Source organism: Pogonomyrmex barbatus, unplaced genomic scaffold (genome assembly GCF_055798465.1).
Source record: "Pogonomyrmex barbatus isolate J1 unplaced genomic scaffold, ASM5579846v1 scaffold19, whole genome shotgun sequence".
Lineage (NCBI taxonomy): Eukaryota > Metazoa > Arthropoda > Insecta > Hymenoptera > Formicidae > Pogonomyrmex > Pogonomyrmex barbatus.
Genome location: NW_028297115.1, coordinates 2,729,340 through 2,748,344, shown reverse-complemented (window position 1 = coordinate 2,748,344; position 19,005 = coordinate 2,729,340). Strand labels below are relative to the sequence as shown.

Sequence of the window (19,005 nt, the reverse complement as noted above, 5' to 3'; positions counted from 1 at the left end):
TATTGGCCAATATAATACTGGAAATTACTTATTTCAATTATTAAAAATATTGGATAGTGCTTTCAATACTCAAAATAAGTAATTGATCACTATTTTCCAATATATTATATTATATTATATTATATTATATTATATTAATATATTAAATTTCTATGAGGAATAAGTAAATAAATTATTAAAAGAAGATTTATATAAATATCTCACAATCAACATTTTTTTCATTTTTTTAAAAACAAAATCTTTTTTCTATTCGATTAATGATAGTGTTAATAAAGTTGTCCGAATTATTTAACGCTCTTAGAGAAATTCTATGTAAGATTCCTGACTACTCAGCGTTGAAACTAAAAACTCCGCATTAACGATAGCGATACAGCGTCATCGTAATGTAAATTAGAAGCTTATTCATCCTTGTTTTGTTTATCTTATCCTTGTCTTCGTTCATCTTTACATAAGTAACGTGCAGACAACGAAATTTTTTATTGCACCTAGTTTCGTTATTATATGCTTAATCGTGCAGATGTGACTTGTCTTGTACTTACCAAATTTATAAAAATAGACGACAGCTAAAGTTAAGTTTACTTTTGAATTTATAAGTAAAAGCATATTTTTCACTCCTTTCAACAGGTTATCGAACCTATGTGTCTTTGTATCTGAATAGCTTTATTTCATGTGCCTCTTATTGTTATTTATTGACTATCAGGAGGAGAAAAAAATAGCCGTCCATTTCCACAAGTGTCTTAAAGTCATTTCAAGTATCAAATATCTTTATCTCTTTATTTGCAAATTAATGTAATAAATTTTGTAATAAATTTTATTATCATTTTTCACTTGTGATGTCACGATTCTAATATGAGCGCAACTAGTCAGAAACTTTAATACTGGCCAATATAATACTGAAAATTATTTATTTTAAATATTAATAATATTGAATAATAGTGCTTTTAATATTCAAAAATATGTAGTTAATCACTACTTTTCAGTATTACATTTTTATAAGAGTGATTTACAATTTTAATTATTAACATACTTCGATTAACTATTAACTATTAACTGTTAACATCTAACTTGGACTGTTTCTGAATAATTCCGTGATGTCTCCCACAGAAATCATAACGTCTGCCATTGTATCAAAGGGAAATGTTTCCTTCGACTTTTAACAAATGTTTATGAGATATATATATTTCCAGCAGAAATTTCTATACAAATCTCTTTTTAACAATTAACGCTTTATAATAAATATTTTATATTTGATTTTAAACTAATAAATTAAGCACTTATTATTTTCATAAATTTTATTAAATCCATAAAGAATTCATTAGAAAAGAAATAAATATACAAAGATACTAAGGAAAGAAGAAAAATAAGAAAAAATTGTCAAAATCAAATCTTGCGAACTGGAAAATCAAATAAACGAACTTTAACTAAAATATATATGTATGTGCATCTTCATGTTTATTTTTTTATTCATTTCATGTGCATAATTATAATATTCTCTTTCAACCTCTATCATCCATATCTATTCATATCTCTATTTTCAGGAGGAAGACACGGAAGTGACAGTGCCGTAGGGTCTTCCGCAACCTTATCGGGCGATCAAGCGTTAAGTTCACCACCTTCATGGGCGTCATCGCCTCCGGCGAGCCCTGATAGTGCGGTCACTGCCGTTTCATATATTCCAGATCAGCAGGCAGTTCTCCAGAGAGTCTCATTCACGACCTCGAGCGAGGTAAGGCAGGTGAGCAGGTCGGCAGCTGGCCAGCAGGAAACAAGTAGGAGTACAGCGGTGCCATATACACCAAGCATCACCAGTATCGGTGGTGCGGTTTTGAGGTGAGTATCCTGTCCTGTTGCCCTATGTTACCTCTTGCTGCGGTTAGTTCCCTTCCCTCCTCTTCTTTGCGTTCCTCGAAATTCTTCGACAGTCTTTGCGACAGTCTTTGAAAGATTTTGAAGAATGGTGCGTTCAATTTGGTACATTCAATTGTTGCGATAAATTCTTTATTAAGATTCATCATGAATAAAATAAAATATCCTTTCTCTCTATGTACTCGTCGACTGTGTTTTATACAAAACTTTTATTCTACTGCATAAATATTTTTATAAACAAATACTTTGTGTATACTTTTATGAATATAGGAAAAATTTTAAATTTGTGATTTTTTTGCAAGATAATGCTTTAAATCATAAATAGATAAAAATTTGATTATTTTAATACTTGATGAATCGCCTCTCATCTTACTCGCGGTCAATATTATTAAACAAATAATTGTGTAACATCAGCGGGAGAACAAGATAGTTTGAAGTTTTGATTTAAAGTTTTGCATTAAAAACAACGTATCATCCAACGAATATCAATTCATGAAAATTGTACGAATATTTTATACAAACTAACGCGAACGTATGCTCGCGTGATTCAGATCCAAAACTGCCGATATTGAGAGAATGCTACAGATCTCGCGGCCAGATGTCGATTCCGCGGTTCTGCAAACGAGCAAGAACTCGACGGCGACCTCCAACGAGAATAAAAAGTACACCAAGAGGCGATACACGGATTCGAGGCATCAAACGCGTCATATACCCGATGCCGACACTCTCGCTGGCAAGACGTCACTCGGCGTGACATCTACGTCGGCGATATCGTCTTCCTCCTCCGCCTCCTCGATAATGTCGACGCAGAAGCAACGCGTGCCAGCGCAATCGGTGTGGAAAAGGCGAGAATTGATCTCTAGTGCTCCAAAGGATAGGGAGGGATACTTTTAAATTAAATGCGATTAATATTGAATCGAGATTCGAGATTAATTACCGAGTACCTCAACGAGGATTTAAGGTGTTTAGATAGTTCAAGAGTGTAAATTATTATTTTTATAATAACAATAAACATATTTTCTTCAAACTTAATTCGAATTCTTAATTTAATTATACAATTTATTTGTTACAATTTATTTAAAAATACAAATACTAAAAATTTTATTTTTTTATTTAATCATTTTTTTCATATATATATATATATATATATATATATATATATATAAATATTTGATATGTGAGATTAAATATATATATATTTAGTCTCACATATCAAATCGTTACTTAACAGAGGAAAAGCAAAAATTTTTAAAGCATAACCTAACATTACATATGACGTTCAAAAAGGAGCTTTTAAATTATCCTTTTCGGATTTTGGATATAATCAAAAAAAGTTATTTGAAATAGAATATTTATCGATTTATTTATTTATCTGCACTATATAATTACAAACACTTTAACTAATAAATATATATAAACATGTGCATATAAAATATTACATTTTGAGATATATCTTATCCCTTTTATAATCCTATTTTTATATTTTTCAGAGATAGCAATACCGTTTGTGTATACTTTGAGCATAAACAGAAAGGTTCAAGAATATAAAATGTTAATGATAGAAGGAAAAAAAAAGAAAAAGAAAGTGAATAGATTATCATAAAACCTATGTCGGTAACTCTACATCTAAGCATTATTATACATCTATAGCATTCATATATGTGTGCAAAGTCTTTGCAAAGTATGCAAAATCGCAAAAAGTATTTTGAACTTATTTTATTATATATAAAAATATAAAATTAAAGCGATAAAAAAAAGAACAAGGAGAAAAATGCATTAAGAAAAGTTTTATATTTATATTTAATCTTGCCATTGCATGCACAAATTTCACATATATATATATATATATATATATATATATATATATATATATATATATATTAATAGTTAATAAATTTAATAACATGTTATCTGCGCAAAAATATTCTATAAAATATTCTATAAAACCTTAAAGATACATCAATATATACATACATCTCTTTTCGTAAAATAATATTTTTTGTTTCTTCAACTATTGTTGTCGAATTACGATTTATTTTCTCTATCGCGACGTTTAGCTATCTCTGAAAGAGGTACATCATTCTTTACTCGACAGCACACATCAATCAAGACATATCGCTTTCACCTTACACACGATTTCGAATCTCGATTCGATGAATGGGACAGTCACTGCCGATCAAGCGTGGCCTGGAAAAGCCTTAATATGTTTCTCGTGATCTCGTGAAATCGCACGATTTTGTCGCGAGATATTTGTTGGTTCCTAGACTAGTGCCGTCCTCATGCTTGCGAAGGATCTCCGTAACGGAATGCGCATTCTCATTTCGCGACGAGGTTCTATCGACCCTTCGGTCGGGCGGACCTTGATAAAGTTATGTGATAGGTGTTCGAAAGAACAGAAAAATTAACATGGAAAGTATACATAAAACACTCTATTTCTCGTGATAAAAATACTAATAGTTGCGAGGCTCGATATCAATCTCAAAATCGTTATTCTCTGTACTTACTTACCTGATTACAGTTGTTATTTGGGGTACGATGAGAAATTTAAAATTAACTCGTCTTTTCTAATTCGCTCTCTTCTCTCTCTCTCTCTCTCTCTCTCTCTCTCTCTCTCTCTCTCTCTCTCTCTCTGCGACATGATTATTATCGTAAATTGAGAGACATGTGCGTTATATTAGCAATGTCGTTAAGTTTTCTTTTCCAATGTCTATAAGCTAATAAATGAAAATTAATTTTTTACTCTGTGTTGTCTTATTTCAACCCTCAAAGATTAAATTTGTTGATAAATAAAATAGAAAATTTTATCGAATATTCTTAAACTCTTTTTTTAAATTGTTAATAAATCATACGCAGCAATAATTTTAAAAAAGAATTTAGGAATATTTGATAAAATTTTCTATTTTATATATATCGATGTTAAGGTTATAATTATAGATCATAAATATATCCTGTAAAAAAATCAAAGATTTAAGAAGATTATAACAACGAAATAATAAAAGTCATGTATGCATTTTATTAAAACTCATTTATTGTTCGATTTCTTACGTGCCATCCTTGATAAGCACTTAAATTTAGCGCTTACACAATCAATATTATTAATGCATATATTATGCCAATAATATTAATATTAATATAAATCTAATATTTGTTTGATATAACAAACAATATAACAAACAATCAATATTAAATAATCAATATTAAACAATCAACATTACTGCGCGTAATATGACATATATTTTATAATAATATTGGTCGTGTAAGGCTACTTTATATCACGTCATCAATAATATCATTGAGTACGTATATATGAATTTTACAAAAACAGGCGCCTTAACAAATAGATAGGTGCAAAAGTGACAAATATATTTTTCATATTAGAACTTGAACAGATATCTGTGTGTATAGATATATATGTATATACAGTATATACGATTATCATCATTGATCGACTCGGCATCTAAATAATAGATGTTAAATGTTAATATATCTGGTATAAACGATATAACAAGGAAATGAAATATGTCACAACAATCTTACATTAGTATGACATTAGTGGGATGACGAGGAAATAACAGTGACAATTTTCCACCAGAATAAAAGAGATATTTTAAAAGAAATATTTTTATTTTAATTTTTCACAGATTTTATAAAGATTGATTTAATAAAAATTGATAATGAGATACTTCTCAAAAAATATGCCAAAACATATTTTTTTTATGTTAACATAGTCCTTTATAAAGTAAAATAAATTTATCGTACAACTTCCTTGTTCGATAAAAATAACAGATTAAATCGAACAGAAGTTTTGCAGAGATATGATTGTTGTATTTTAAAAAATTAATAGAATGGAATATTTTTTCTTCTGACATTATAACTAATTATTTTGATAAGCTGCAACCGAATTAATAAGCATTTTTACTCTGATACAAAATACTCTGATATCTTTGTCATGACTATTTTAACTTATTATTGCAATATGTTTAGGATATACGAGAACAAATAATCCGGTAGTATTTTTCTCATTATACTATATACTAATAATAATAGTTGCGACTGATTTTGCTGCACAATTGTTTTATCAGGTAAACCTCAAATTTAACATCTAATTTGATTAATTTCACATCCATACGATCATACTGTGCAAAGACCGCATGATAATAAATTAAATTTTGGGCATGCACATAGAAGTAAATGTTTACTTAGAAAAATATCTCGATTAATGAATATGATCTAAACGATCAGAATTCACAAATATAAACATTTTACCAAGGCCAGCTCTCGAACAATGTCACATAAATATTTGTGTGAAAGTAGAAGTATTGCATAACAACAATAACTCTGATAGAAAAAAATTATAGAAGATAAAATATAACAATATTATTCAGATAGGAAAAAGAACAAGTGTCTGTCTCAATCTTCGCAAAATGAAACACACAAGTAATAAACTTTTATCTCGCATACTCTGTCTCTCTCACACCACACACACACACACACACACACACACGCGCGCGCGCGCGCGCGCGCGCACGTATTATATTAAAACAACCATTATAAAATATAAATATATATTTATGTATATTTATATATATCTCTCTTTCTTTTGCCGTTTTTCACAGCTAGCTGCCTATATAGGGCTGGACGGATGCAATACAGCAATGAGATTTTATATTTCTCTCACATTGAAAACTAAAAGTAATACTAAAACTATAAAAGAAAATATGGAAATACAAAGAGGAAAAAAAAGAAAGAAAAACATATCACGCATCCTGCGACTTTCGATCACGGCAATCCGTTATGCCGAATAATAATAATCAACAATTAAGTTTCCTTAGAATAAAAATTATATTTTTTAAAATATAAAAAAGAGTATAATTTTTGCACCGTTTGGATGAAATAATCTTGAATTAACTATTAAATAGTTTTAAATTCATATTTTAAAATTCAATTTACAATATATAAAGTGCTATAATCTTAAATTATAAATATCATTAACTCATATTGATGAAACTCTTCTTTCAATTATCAATCAAAATAACTTTTTATTACATTAAAATATATCATATAACTTAAAGGTTCGATAATAAATAAATCATAAAATATAATTTTTAAAGTACATAACAATATTTACTTAATGTATATCATGAATATTACTTGAAAAAAAAAAAACATTTGAAAGTATTAATAAATGAACAATAATAGTAAATATTACAAAGTACTTGATTGGACGGAAAACTAATATTAATTACAATAAAATGTAATGTTACAATATTAATATTTACATATTATATAAAAAAGTCTTCTCGATGAGTTAATTATTAAATTCGGTAACGATTCATTGCCGTGTATGTCTTATATTATATAAAAATTTATATATTTATATAAACATATCTTTAACAGCTTTTTTACATTCTATCTTTGAAACTTTCAAAACTATGAAAACATTTTGTAAAAATATCGCTATTCATCAAATTTCAGCTAGATATATAGTCACACTAAAATCATACAAACATATTAAAATCACAACAATTACTTTTGTTTTATGTGGGTGTGTATGCTCAATAAGTGTAGCAACCAATGCAATAAATGTTCCAATTTAATTTATACAATTATTTGAATTAAATCCAATTAAATTGACTTTAGATGTTACATTTAATTAAATGATAACAAAAATTATTTTATTTTAGCTATTATATTTTAAATAATTAGATAATTAAATTAAACTTTTTAACAATGCCTGTAAAATAATCATCATATATTTTATTTCGAGCAAGATATTTTCGAAAATTTTATTTGTTTTCATAGTAAAGCAAGTTAAAAATTTAATTTCACATACAGATTCTTGACATATAATTATTAAACGTGTCAAAAGCAGAAGTGTAGAGTAGATATCAGATTTTGTGAGTACAATTTAAAATACATCGTGATTAATTTCGTGTCGTTTGTTCATTTTCTTTTAAACTTTCACAGAGAAAGCAAGATTTTTTATCAACAATTTTTTGCTTATTTCATTTCTATCTTTATCATTTCTATCTTTTGGCGTAGAAAGTATCTAATAAGGCAAGAGAGTAAGATAGATTAAAAAATACAGAGAATAGAATAAAATAGGATATATATTCCTCTCCTTTCATATAAATCAATAATAAATTAAAGTAGCAATATTTACTGTCATAATATTGTTCCCCGATTTTAATTAATTAAAATTGATATTTTTATTATGTGTAAAACTTCATAATATTTAAATGCATTGGAGTTCATTTCTGCTTAAGTTGATGCAAATGATTTGTTATGACAAATAATTTTATATTTTTCGTTATTGAAATCAATTACGAGAAAATAATTACGATATTACGTATACCCTGACATCCTTGTGTAATAAGTGCAAATTTTATTGCTCAACGCTTCGTAAGACTTATGAAAATATTCGCGTTAGGTCAGAATCTTCATCACACGCACGCATATACGCATACACACACACACACACACACACACACACACGCACATACACGCATACACGCATCATGCTAACGTGCGCGCACGTTCATACATATGAATCATATTTTGTAACGTTTTCTTAATTTTTCTTATGTTATAAATACTATATACTTATGTTATAATACTATATCACATATATGTGACATATATATATATATATATGACATATTTTTCGATATTTACTTTAGTCCATCTTATTCTCTCGCCAGTATTTTCATAGTTTATTCGTATACTCTATTAATTTATACGAATATCTATGGATATACGAATCCATCGTGTAAAGATATTATAGAAAAATTGGAAAAATTGAAAAAACCTAATACTTAACGAGTCACTATCAATCGCGCGTTTGATCTGCATTTGTTTGATATTTAATTCAGGTAGCTTCGAAGAGTTCCAGTGATTATCGATCGTGCGTATAAGCTTATATACATTCTGTTAACGATATACGTAACGATATACGAAACTCGCGAACGACATGATTCGTGCCTCCAAAACTCATTAAAAGTCCCATTATCGAAATTACGGGCGAAGTCAACGATAAAGAAGTTTTGCGTCATCGACCGCGATGGAACGGCAAATCGTTTGACAAAGTGAGACATGACTTCATCTTTGATCGTGCTTTTGCCGGATCAACGATAGGGAATATTGGAAACCACCTACCGTTAATGGAACGTGCACATGTCACATGGAACTACTTTGAGTAGACGTCTTGTCATCGTCATTCCGATTTCCTGTTTCCGCAGCAGCCTTAAACGACAACGGTACTGCAATCACGTAGCAAACCGACAACATGCCAAGAGAGCATCGAGAGGCTAAACTTCCGTTGAATGCGTCTGTATACGCACTTTCTTCTGCGAGCCGTTCCTCGATAGAGTCGGGCTGTGCGCCGAGAAGCCAGGATTATGAATGCCGAGAGGTTTCGGCTTCTTCAGGGAGCTCCTGAGAGGCGAAGCCGTGCTAGCCGCGCTACCGGAAGTCGCTACCGACGCCGTCGATCCGTTTCCGGCCCCGCCGACGTACGGTTTGCCGCTGGCGTCTGTCATCGAGATCGTACCACCTAAAACGAAACGGAACTGTCGATTACTTTTTCTTTCGTTCTCGATTTCGCTTGAATCTCCAAGAACTTTCAGAATTAGAAATGCCAATAACAACATTACACGAAACGTTTCAATTATGTATCATATTCGATGGTTTCGACATTATTGTTGTTTCGATATTATCAAACAATAAAATTAATAAATATATGTATTTAAATCTTCATATTACGGATGTTATGAATGTATTACTCTTATTTTTTAAATTTTTATATTTGAACAATGAAAAAAACTTACAAATTATTCAAAATCGCATTTAAAAATAATACAAAAAAGTTTAGCGGCGATTTAGTATCAGATTCAGAAATTATTTAAATAAATAAGTAGATGCTCTAATGGAAATATAATTGAGAAATAATGACAAAAATCTCCATTTTTTTAATATAAGTTCTTTAAATAGCCAAGATTATTTATACAAAATTTTATTACGATGTGGAGATTAGTTGTTCTGTAAATAAAAATTTAATTTTTGTTTACAAAACAATTAATCTCTGCATTGCAATGAACCTTTACATAAACATATCTTGAATACTTAAAATATATAAAAAAATTATATTAAAAAATTGAGATTTTTATCATTATTTCTTAATTACATTTCTATTAAAGCACAGTTCCACTTTATATATTAAACTTTTTATCTAATTTCTAAACAGCCACAAAATTGTTGATGTTATCTTTAAATCTTGCGATTTAGAATAATATATATATATATATATATATATTCATAATTTTTTCATTGTAAATAAAAATAAACACGTCCAATATATTGGACCAATACATTGTATACATACAACTTGAAATTTTCGGATATATAATGTGATATACTATAATATGCGACTTACATCGCGACGAGCGTTACGCGTATTAAAATGATAAAAAAAAATTATATTGTCTTATCGATCGGTAAAGCTAAATCTACAAGTTACAGTGAATGGATTTGACATATTGGATGCGAGAATTTTACGCACGGCACATGCGGCAAAGACGCGCGCGGGCAACATGCCACGCGTAGCATAACGCTACATATCGCGGCGGGCTATTCGGTGTACCGCAACGCTATCTCGCTATGCAGCGGGCAAATGCGAGACCACAAGACATGCCACAATTTGCCGCATCCTGCGTATATATTTGCATGTAAGATTCCTTACGAGTAAAAAAAACAAAGAAAAAGAAACAGAGTTGCGATATTACGTTCTTATTTCTTTACACCTTTTTCTTTCTTTCATTTCTCTTCTTATCCCATCAATGTGTAACGTCCTTTAAATTTTATCGTTTGTAGATGTATTTCTTTTCGTGAGAAATATATTAATTTTATGTCAACTGGTTAAACCGTGAGAAATATATTAATTTTATGTCAACTGGTTAAACCAAACTCTTTCAGGTAAGCTGGCCAAGTATCGGCAAATACGGTATAAATACGATATAAATTATCGTAACTTTGTGATAAAACCGGAGTTGGATGTTTCAAAGAGAAAAGATGCATCAGAGAGAGGAATTCTAACGAAAAGATGTCTCGTTCATAAGAGGGTAATATATAACGCAAAAAGAACATTAACTTTATAGTGGATCTTTCTTGGAAATTAGATAGAAATTAGACATACGTACATATTAGGGTATCAATCGTTCGGGATAGCTGTAATAAATTTATAAAAATTGCTTTAAGAATTGAAATTATACATTTAATAAATCTTTTTTATGCCTCTTCAACATATCTCTACATAAAAGGGCGTAGGAGATCATCGTTTCATAATTTTTATCCAATATTATCTAATAATATATTATCTATGAAATAAGAACGATAATATATAGAAACAATTTCGCATTAAATTAAATATATTTTAGAAACAGATGTCAATTGTTTTAACGGCCTTATATCGTCTAGCGTTAGCTAATCTGTGCCTGACATGATATCAAAAAGAAATATATCTAAATTCAGTGGAAAAATTCGGTCAATTTGCGAATAAGACTTTGGGAAATTGAACTTCTGTCCAGTTTGAGCTTACCGTTCGTGGGTTGGTGATATTCCCGATATCCTGGATTATTTATAGTGGTTCCACGGGGATCCGTGACGACCCTAATCTTGGTTGGGTCGCCACCTCTTCGAGCGTAAATACCCTCGTAAATGGCAGAGACCAGTACGCCAAAGTTCAGAGCGATGGCAGCCAACTGCAATGATAAATGAAAACGTTCCATTTATTAGAGCGTCCTGAAAAATCAAAATTCAATCGTGTTACGAAAAACATCGAACATCGATCAAACGAATTTTTTTCTTAATTTATCTTGTATCCCTTTTCCCCATTTCATACATTTCTTATCAATTAACAAAATGCGAAAAAATAATATTTATTTGCACGTAAAAAATGTCCCATATTCAGAAATATCCCATATATACTTTTATAGTAAATCGAGATTTTCGAGATGGAACTTAACAAATACGCATAAAAATGCATTTATCATTAAAAATAAGCAAATTCCGAGGCTTTGCACAATTTGTAATTCATTAACGTTTTCATATACAGAGTGAGATGATTTTAATGTGTGACCTTTTCTGCGGTTCATGAAACGAATAGATTTTTGAACATAGCCAATTGCATGTACAGTCACTCTACATGCCTGCAGTTATATATTTAATATTAAATTATATTAAAATAAACATTACATACAAGATTATATGTAAAAGCAAAACTCATATTTCCTACGCTTTTAAAATTTATTGTAAAATTAGAAAAATGGTCTGAATCTTTTGTTTTGAATAACTTTTAATATTAGTCTTACAGTGTCAAATAAAATTTGCAATAGAAAATTTTGCTTTTAATACTTATATTGCAGTAAATTAATGTGCAAAGATAGTAAAGTTTACAATTTACTAAAAAGTTCATTACATCTATATAGTTTTTATTTTACACAAAGATTCATTAGTGCAATTTAATAAGAGAGTGTACATATCCGAAAGTAAAATATAAATAACATATAAATACGCTTGATGTGAATTTTACGTACGCGACTCAATAGTCGATTGTTTTTTCAAGAATCGCGCATTTATTTTCTTTCCGACTAATTGGCTCACAGACACCAATTACTCGGTCCGCACCATCCGTTTTTCTAATCCGCTCTTCTAATTTGGCGCATTTCCCGTGCTGCATTTTCCATCGAAATACCGATTCGCACCGAGACTTTGCTCTATATATATATATATATATATATATATATATATATATATATATGCTGCAATACCGCGATCTCTGTTAACTCGAAGAGAGAGAGAGAGAGACACGATCGTACCCCTATACATTTCCTTCGATTTCGTCAAGCGCGAAATGTCAACGCGATATCTCTCTCTCTTAAACGTCGTTCTTTCTTACACGGCGACCGAGGCAAACTAGGAGATCGTCCCCGTCACGCGTATACTATCGATACGAGGAGAAGAAGCATCATCCGTAGGTGGTGATCGACTGGATGGCTGGTGGAAGGAGCGCGCGAGGAAGGGGAGACAATTTAATTAGGGCTAACAAAGAAGCCGCGCGCGCCATTGTCGTTCCATCGCTATAATTAACGCTGGTCGTCCGGTGTTTGCCTCCTTTCTTTTTGTCCTCCTCGGGAACGAGCGCGTCGCGACGAGCTTCTCTCCCCTATACGCGAGATACCTGATGAAAGCGAACGTGGGCAATCGTTGGTATACTCGTCGTTAGTGTTTTCCATCACCTTTCGATTATCAAGGCGATGATTATTTTTCCTGTCACGTCCTGTGTCACATTGGATGGATTTCTTTCCCACCGGTGCGCGAGAAGACCCAAGTTCGCTGGAGAGGAAGCGGATCGCGGAAAAACGACGAAAGCGCTGGTTTAGCGGAAGCTAGGAGAAACTGTTTGGACGGAAAATCCATTTCGCGTGGATGAGGATAGCTCGTCGTTACTAACGTCACGACTATTCGCACGATTTCATGACAAACGATGCCTTTTACGATGCGTTTTCATTTCACAGGTTATTTAATTAGTATGAGGAACATTAGGTTTATTTATAAACGGGGTTCCATTATGTTGCGATAAAACTTTTACATGTAACAGCTATTATGTGGAATATGGAGGCTCGAATTCGTTCGAATTGCTCAATTCAATACAATTACATGATCCTTCTCTTGCGCGTACGTCTGTGAAAAATGATCTTTTTATGTGAGAGAGAGAGCTTGATTTATTTTAAACGAAGAACAAATAATTATAATCATCACTTTTGTTTTACTTTCACGGTAAACTCTTTAATACACAATTAACTTTTTTTTTCTGGATCTTCTTCTGGAATTATCAAGTTACAAATGTTAATATACCAAATAATATAAATGTAAATATAAAAAATATAAAAAGCTTTGCTATTTTTGCTATGTTCAATGAGAAGTATTATATCGCGTAATATCATTAACATGATACCAGGAAAAGCAAATGCAAAAACATTAACTCGATTGAGCTCCCTCGAGTAATGAATGGCATTACCTTGCCTTGTTTCTGCTTATTCATTCTGTCCAATTCGATTTCGTCCTTGGCCTCTTTCAAGAGACTCCGTTTCCTTTTGTCCATCATCGTATATTTTTGACGATAAAAATTTCAGTAGCATACAACTGTGTTTAATAAAACGACAAAATGATTTTTATATTGAAGAGAAATTTGTCGCGAGCATCAAATGCGCGATATAATGTCTGATAATCAATCGGATATATGTTTCGCCTTCTTTTAGCATCTTTTAAAATTTTGCTATCCCTAATACGTAGTAATGATTAATTTAGCTTCGAACGGTAGAAAGCACTGTTCATGCTTGAGCTTGTACGACCAAAGGCTGAACATGGTCAGTCAGGGAACAAAAGAAATGTACTTGTCGCAAAACTGAGAACGAGAACAACACGACGAGTTCATTAACGACCGACACCGAAACGTTCACTGCGGGTCCGCCAATGTCGACTCATTGTTTTAAAAGTATCTACGAGTCGTGGTTCACTCCGACACATACCAAGTCGCGATCGGTGTGAAGAGAGAGGGGCTTAAAGAAACACCTGAGTCCAGTTCACAATCAGGTGGCTTCTAAGCCAGTTTAATTCTCTAGTCAGATATACGTTTCTCGACCGATTCTCGACAATTTGCTGGCACACGAATAGAAATACGATGGCGCTATTTAACGAATACATGTATACATCTCGCTTGATCTTTCCTTTTTGATTGATTTTTTGATTGATTTTTGATTTTTGATAAATTCTGCATCCAAGCAACAGAAAGTAAATCCTAAATGATGTAACTTAGCATATTCATAATATTTATTATCAAATTAAACTCTTCCCACCCTCTAACATGCGTATGCGCGCACAAAAAGAAATGTGCAAGGAACCTTGATAAAATTATCTTACTAGGAAATCTTAATATTTCTACAAATTTATTTCACAAGATAGGATGGATGATATCTGGAGAATATTTTTCAAACATATGTAACATCCATATCAGAGGTATTATATGGTATTAAAGTACGCACAGATCTTGTTTCCGCTTTTAATTTCTTTTACTTTTAGACAATATTTTAATATCTTTAACAATATAAATTTCTCATTTGCTTAAATAAAAATTATTTAACATAAAAATCCTGTATTATTTTACATATAAGTTTCCACTTATTTATCGAGAGAACAAGAGAGAATAAGAGAGAGATAAGAAACTATTTACGTTGAATATGCATATGATGATGGAAGTTATTTAATTTTTTTTAGATATTTCTTTGTTGTTCACGTAAAATAATTGTTCTACGAAAAAAAGTAATAATGAGTCGACCATTTCCTTGACAATATCTAAAGCTTTATTGTATCCGATTGTAAAGACCGCGAATATTTCATCCTCATCGGGAGAAACTCGAGTTGTCGTCTTGCGATAAGAACAAACTTTCAAGGTGCGTTGGCAACATTATCGTTTCAGTTTCATAAAACGTGACATTCTTTCATACGTTCTTTCACAAACGCTATCGTCACCGCTACGTCGCGCTCTGTGATCGATATTTAATTTAAATTACTATTCATTGCCAACGACGAACGCAATCTATTTCTTGATTAATTTGTATATCCGTATTAAAAATCTGTTTAATTGGAATTTAATTAAGTTTTATGAACAAATGCATTTTATTAACAAAAATTTATAAACATTGAGTTTACATATGAAATATCTCTATTTAATAAATAATATTTAATAATTTGCAGTTTAGTGATATTTTAGTAATAACATTTAGCAATATTAAGTTTTTAAATAATAATAAATAATTTGTGTGTGTGTGTGTGTGTGTGTGTGTGTGTGTGTGTGTGTGTGTGTAAAGCAAAAGATAAAAGCTGTTTTCTTAGTCTTTCAAAATTTATTTTATTTATTCTCGTTTTTTTTCTTATATATTCTCTCTCTAATGTAAGAATTGTATAAGAAAAAAATGATCATTTTATTTTTCATCAATCTAATGATTAATATTTATCTCTCTATATAAAATATAATATTTTATCATACAAGTAAGTAAACTTTAATAACATCTTCCATCTGTATGTACGAGAATCTTTAACAATAGTAATATTAATGATTATATTTCTTTAATGACTTTGCTTCTTCTTCCCTAGTATCTTTTTTCGACTTTTATTGAAATATTTTTTTCACGCCTATTTGCGCTCAATAAATATCCGCTTCTTCAAGCTTTGAGACAAGATTTTATCTTTGCTTAGAAATATCATCTGCTTACGAGGCGAATTGCTTCATCAAGGAATTATCACATAAATCATTCTTGTATTGAACATATACAAGATGCGATCTTATGTGCAACTAACTATAGATAACGAGATATAAGTCACACGCTTCCACACGATTAATTTCACTTAAATCAGTTTTAATTATAATTATACAATATGATTTAAGATATATAAAATATCTTATAATGCACGGTGTCTAAATTTACTTATTTTGCTATTTGTATTTTTGCAAATTATTAAAAAATTAATCAATATTTATTAATTTAATATTTGATAAAAATATAAAAGTTGTAATGCTTTTCATTTTCAATATTATTAATATTTTTTATCATTATATTTTATTATTTTTATTATTTATTATTTTTTGTAAAATTAAAATAATATTACCAATTTTATATAATTGTAATAAGATGAAAAAAAGAAAAAAGTAAAGCCAAACAAATATAGTATCTCTTTATTTAACTATTTATATTATTGATAAGATGTAAAAATTAATATATTTAATAGAAATTTACGTAGAAAATAGAATAGAAAAAAATTCTTTTATTGCAATTTGTGTGATAGAAGATTAAATATACCTCTAACTAATTTTCTTTTCGAGTCATAATTTAAACATTATGATATCAATGTATCGTTCATGAAATACTGAGCTATAAGTCAAATTAAACAAGTGCAATATCTATAACTGTTTCTACGTGCAGCAGGTTCGAGAAACCGGTGAGTGATGTCGAGCGACCAACATGCTTTAACGGTACAACAAGTACGAGAAATTAGAAACTCGAGAATGGATGCATGAAGTATCTATTGAAAGCTATCTCGTTTATTAACGGTGTCGCGTTAATTCAAGAAAATGAGAAATCAATTAGGAGGCACAGAAAAGCACGCGCACGCACCCACGCAACACACACACATACACACACACACACACACACACACACACACACACACACACACACACACACACACACACACACAGAGAATATTAATAGATGCATGTTGAAGACGTATTGGAGAAATAAAATTATCTCACCATTTATCTTAAGTGCAAATTTAGTAAATTAGCAGCGAAATTGTCTAGTTATATTCATGTGATGACAGAAATTTTCAAATACACGATACACGAAATACAAAAAAATATACTATAAAAATAAAAAAAACAATCTTTTTTATAATACAATTTAATTTCGTTAAAACTTTTAATACAATTAAATATGTAATTATATAATATATTATATATTATATAATATAAATATATAATTAGTTGTCTATTTTAATTCACTATTAATAACGTCTTTTATTTATCATTTATTTTATTAATCTATTACATATTATAATATATAGTGTATAAATCACATCACATCACATTATTATATCATAATATAATATAATAAATTTATTTATTTATTAAATTTTTAATCAAAAAAAAAAAATTTAGAAAAGAATATTCTCCATATTCTCTCTATTCGAAAAGAGCAAAAAAGTTAAGAAGAACGAATAAGTAAGATTCGCTTGTGCCATTATATTTTACCTGCATATAGAAAGCTTCTCCTCTCGTGATGATAAAGCTATTGGCTCGATCATCCGTTTGCAGAGCGAAAAGACTCGCCGCTACAATCGACAGCGCCGCTGGAAAGAGGTATGAAATAATTGATTAAATTTTCAATCTTTCAATCTTACCTAGATTAAAAAAAATCATATATATTAAATTTCACATACTCGAACTGTAAATACAATATAATTTACTAATATTAGATATTAAAAATGAATATAAAATATATATGAACACAGAAATCAAAGATTTAGCATAATATATTTAAAATTTCTTTAATTTAGATGCAAAATTATTAACACGACGAGAGAAAACTACGTTCTCATGGCATTATAATGCATTGTTTTATTATAATACAATCTTGCGTAGACATTCGATGCTTCGCATAAGGGCGTAAGTAAGTAGGCCAGTAAGTAGACGAGCACGAGCAAGGTAATTCTACTATGTTCGTATGTTCGTAGTGTTGCAAAATTATGGCACAATACATTGATGAAAGTTACTTGTACATTTTAAACGTGATACGGATTCTTTCTATATTTTCATATGTCAAGGCTTTAAATCACAATGATTAATCACACTACACAATGCGTATTATAATACGTATTACAATCACGTAAAATGTAAATGTGTAAAAATGTAAATGTATAATTTTAGATGTATATACATTATAATAGCAATAGCAGTTTTTTAATATAAATAAAATATTTAATATTAAAAATAAAAATAAGTATATCAAGTATATTAAATCATATAATAATATTAATGATAGAACAGTAATATCAATCAGAAGACACAAACATATATCGTGTTTTAATTTATTTAGATTTCAAATTAAATCATATATGTATATTAACTTATATATATATATATATATATATATATATATATATATATATTATTCCCTTGCTAATATAATTTCCTTGCTATTTATACATTATCATTAACCTATCAAAGTATTATTTTGAATTAATAATATAAACTGAATTGATTTTGAATTAATAATATTACTATATTTGACTTTGTAAATATATGTCGAGTATATATTGAAACTCACAGTATAAAAATCAGTATCATGATTTTTATATTAAAATTTTTTTTATATTGCAAATTTCAACATATCTGTATCATAAATATATATGAACTATAATATTTTTTTTTACTGTACAGAGTATCGAATAAAATGTAAATAAAAATAAAAAAGATGATATAGATCAAATAAAAAAGATAAATATAGATTTCCAAACGATAAAGAAAAT

At 29.7% G+C, this 19,005-nt stretch overlaps 2 protein-coding genes across 5 annotated transcripts in view; one reads left to right on the top strand and one right to left on the bottom strand.

Annotated features, from left to right (window-relative positions):
- Positions 1-4,605, top strand: part of RhoGAP102A (Rho GTPase activating protein at 102A) — a 33,612-nt gene extending 29,007 nt beyond the window's left edge. The window contains exons 11-12 of the mRNA XM_011642724.3: positions 1,539-1,830; positions 2,418-4,605. Coding sequence (XP_011641026.2) covers positions 1,539-1,830; positions 2,418-2,760 — 635 coding nt within the window. The 3' untranslated portion in view covers positions 2,761-4,605. The remainder of the gene's footprint in view (positions 1-1,538; positions 1,831-2,417) is intronic.
- Positions 4,606-4,864: 259 nt separating this feature from the next.
- The window catches only part of LOC105429616 (uncharacterized), a 39,975-nt gene continuing 25,834 nt past the window's right edge, over positions 4,865-19,005 (bottom strand). For all 4 annotated transcript variants that reach the window (XM_089075713.1, XM_089075712.1, XM_089075714.1 and 1 more), the window contains exons 5-7: positions 17,729-17,826; positions 11,459-11,621; positions 4,865-9,418 (exon numbers count right to left, since the gene is read on the bottom strand). In XM_089075713.1, the coding sequence (XP_088931839.1) occupies positions 9,174-9,418; positions 11,459-11,621; positions 17,729-17,826 (506 nt within the window). In that variant the 3' untranslated portion in view covers positions 4,865-9,173. The remainder of the gene's footprint in view (positions 9,419-11,458; positions 11,622-17,728; positions 17,827-19,005) is intronic.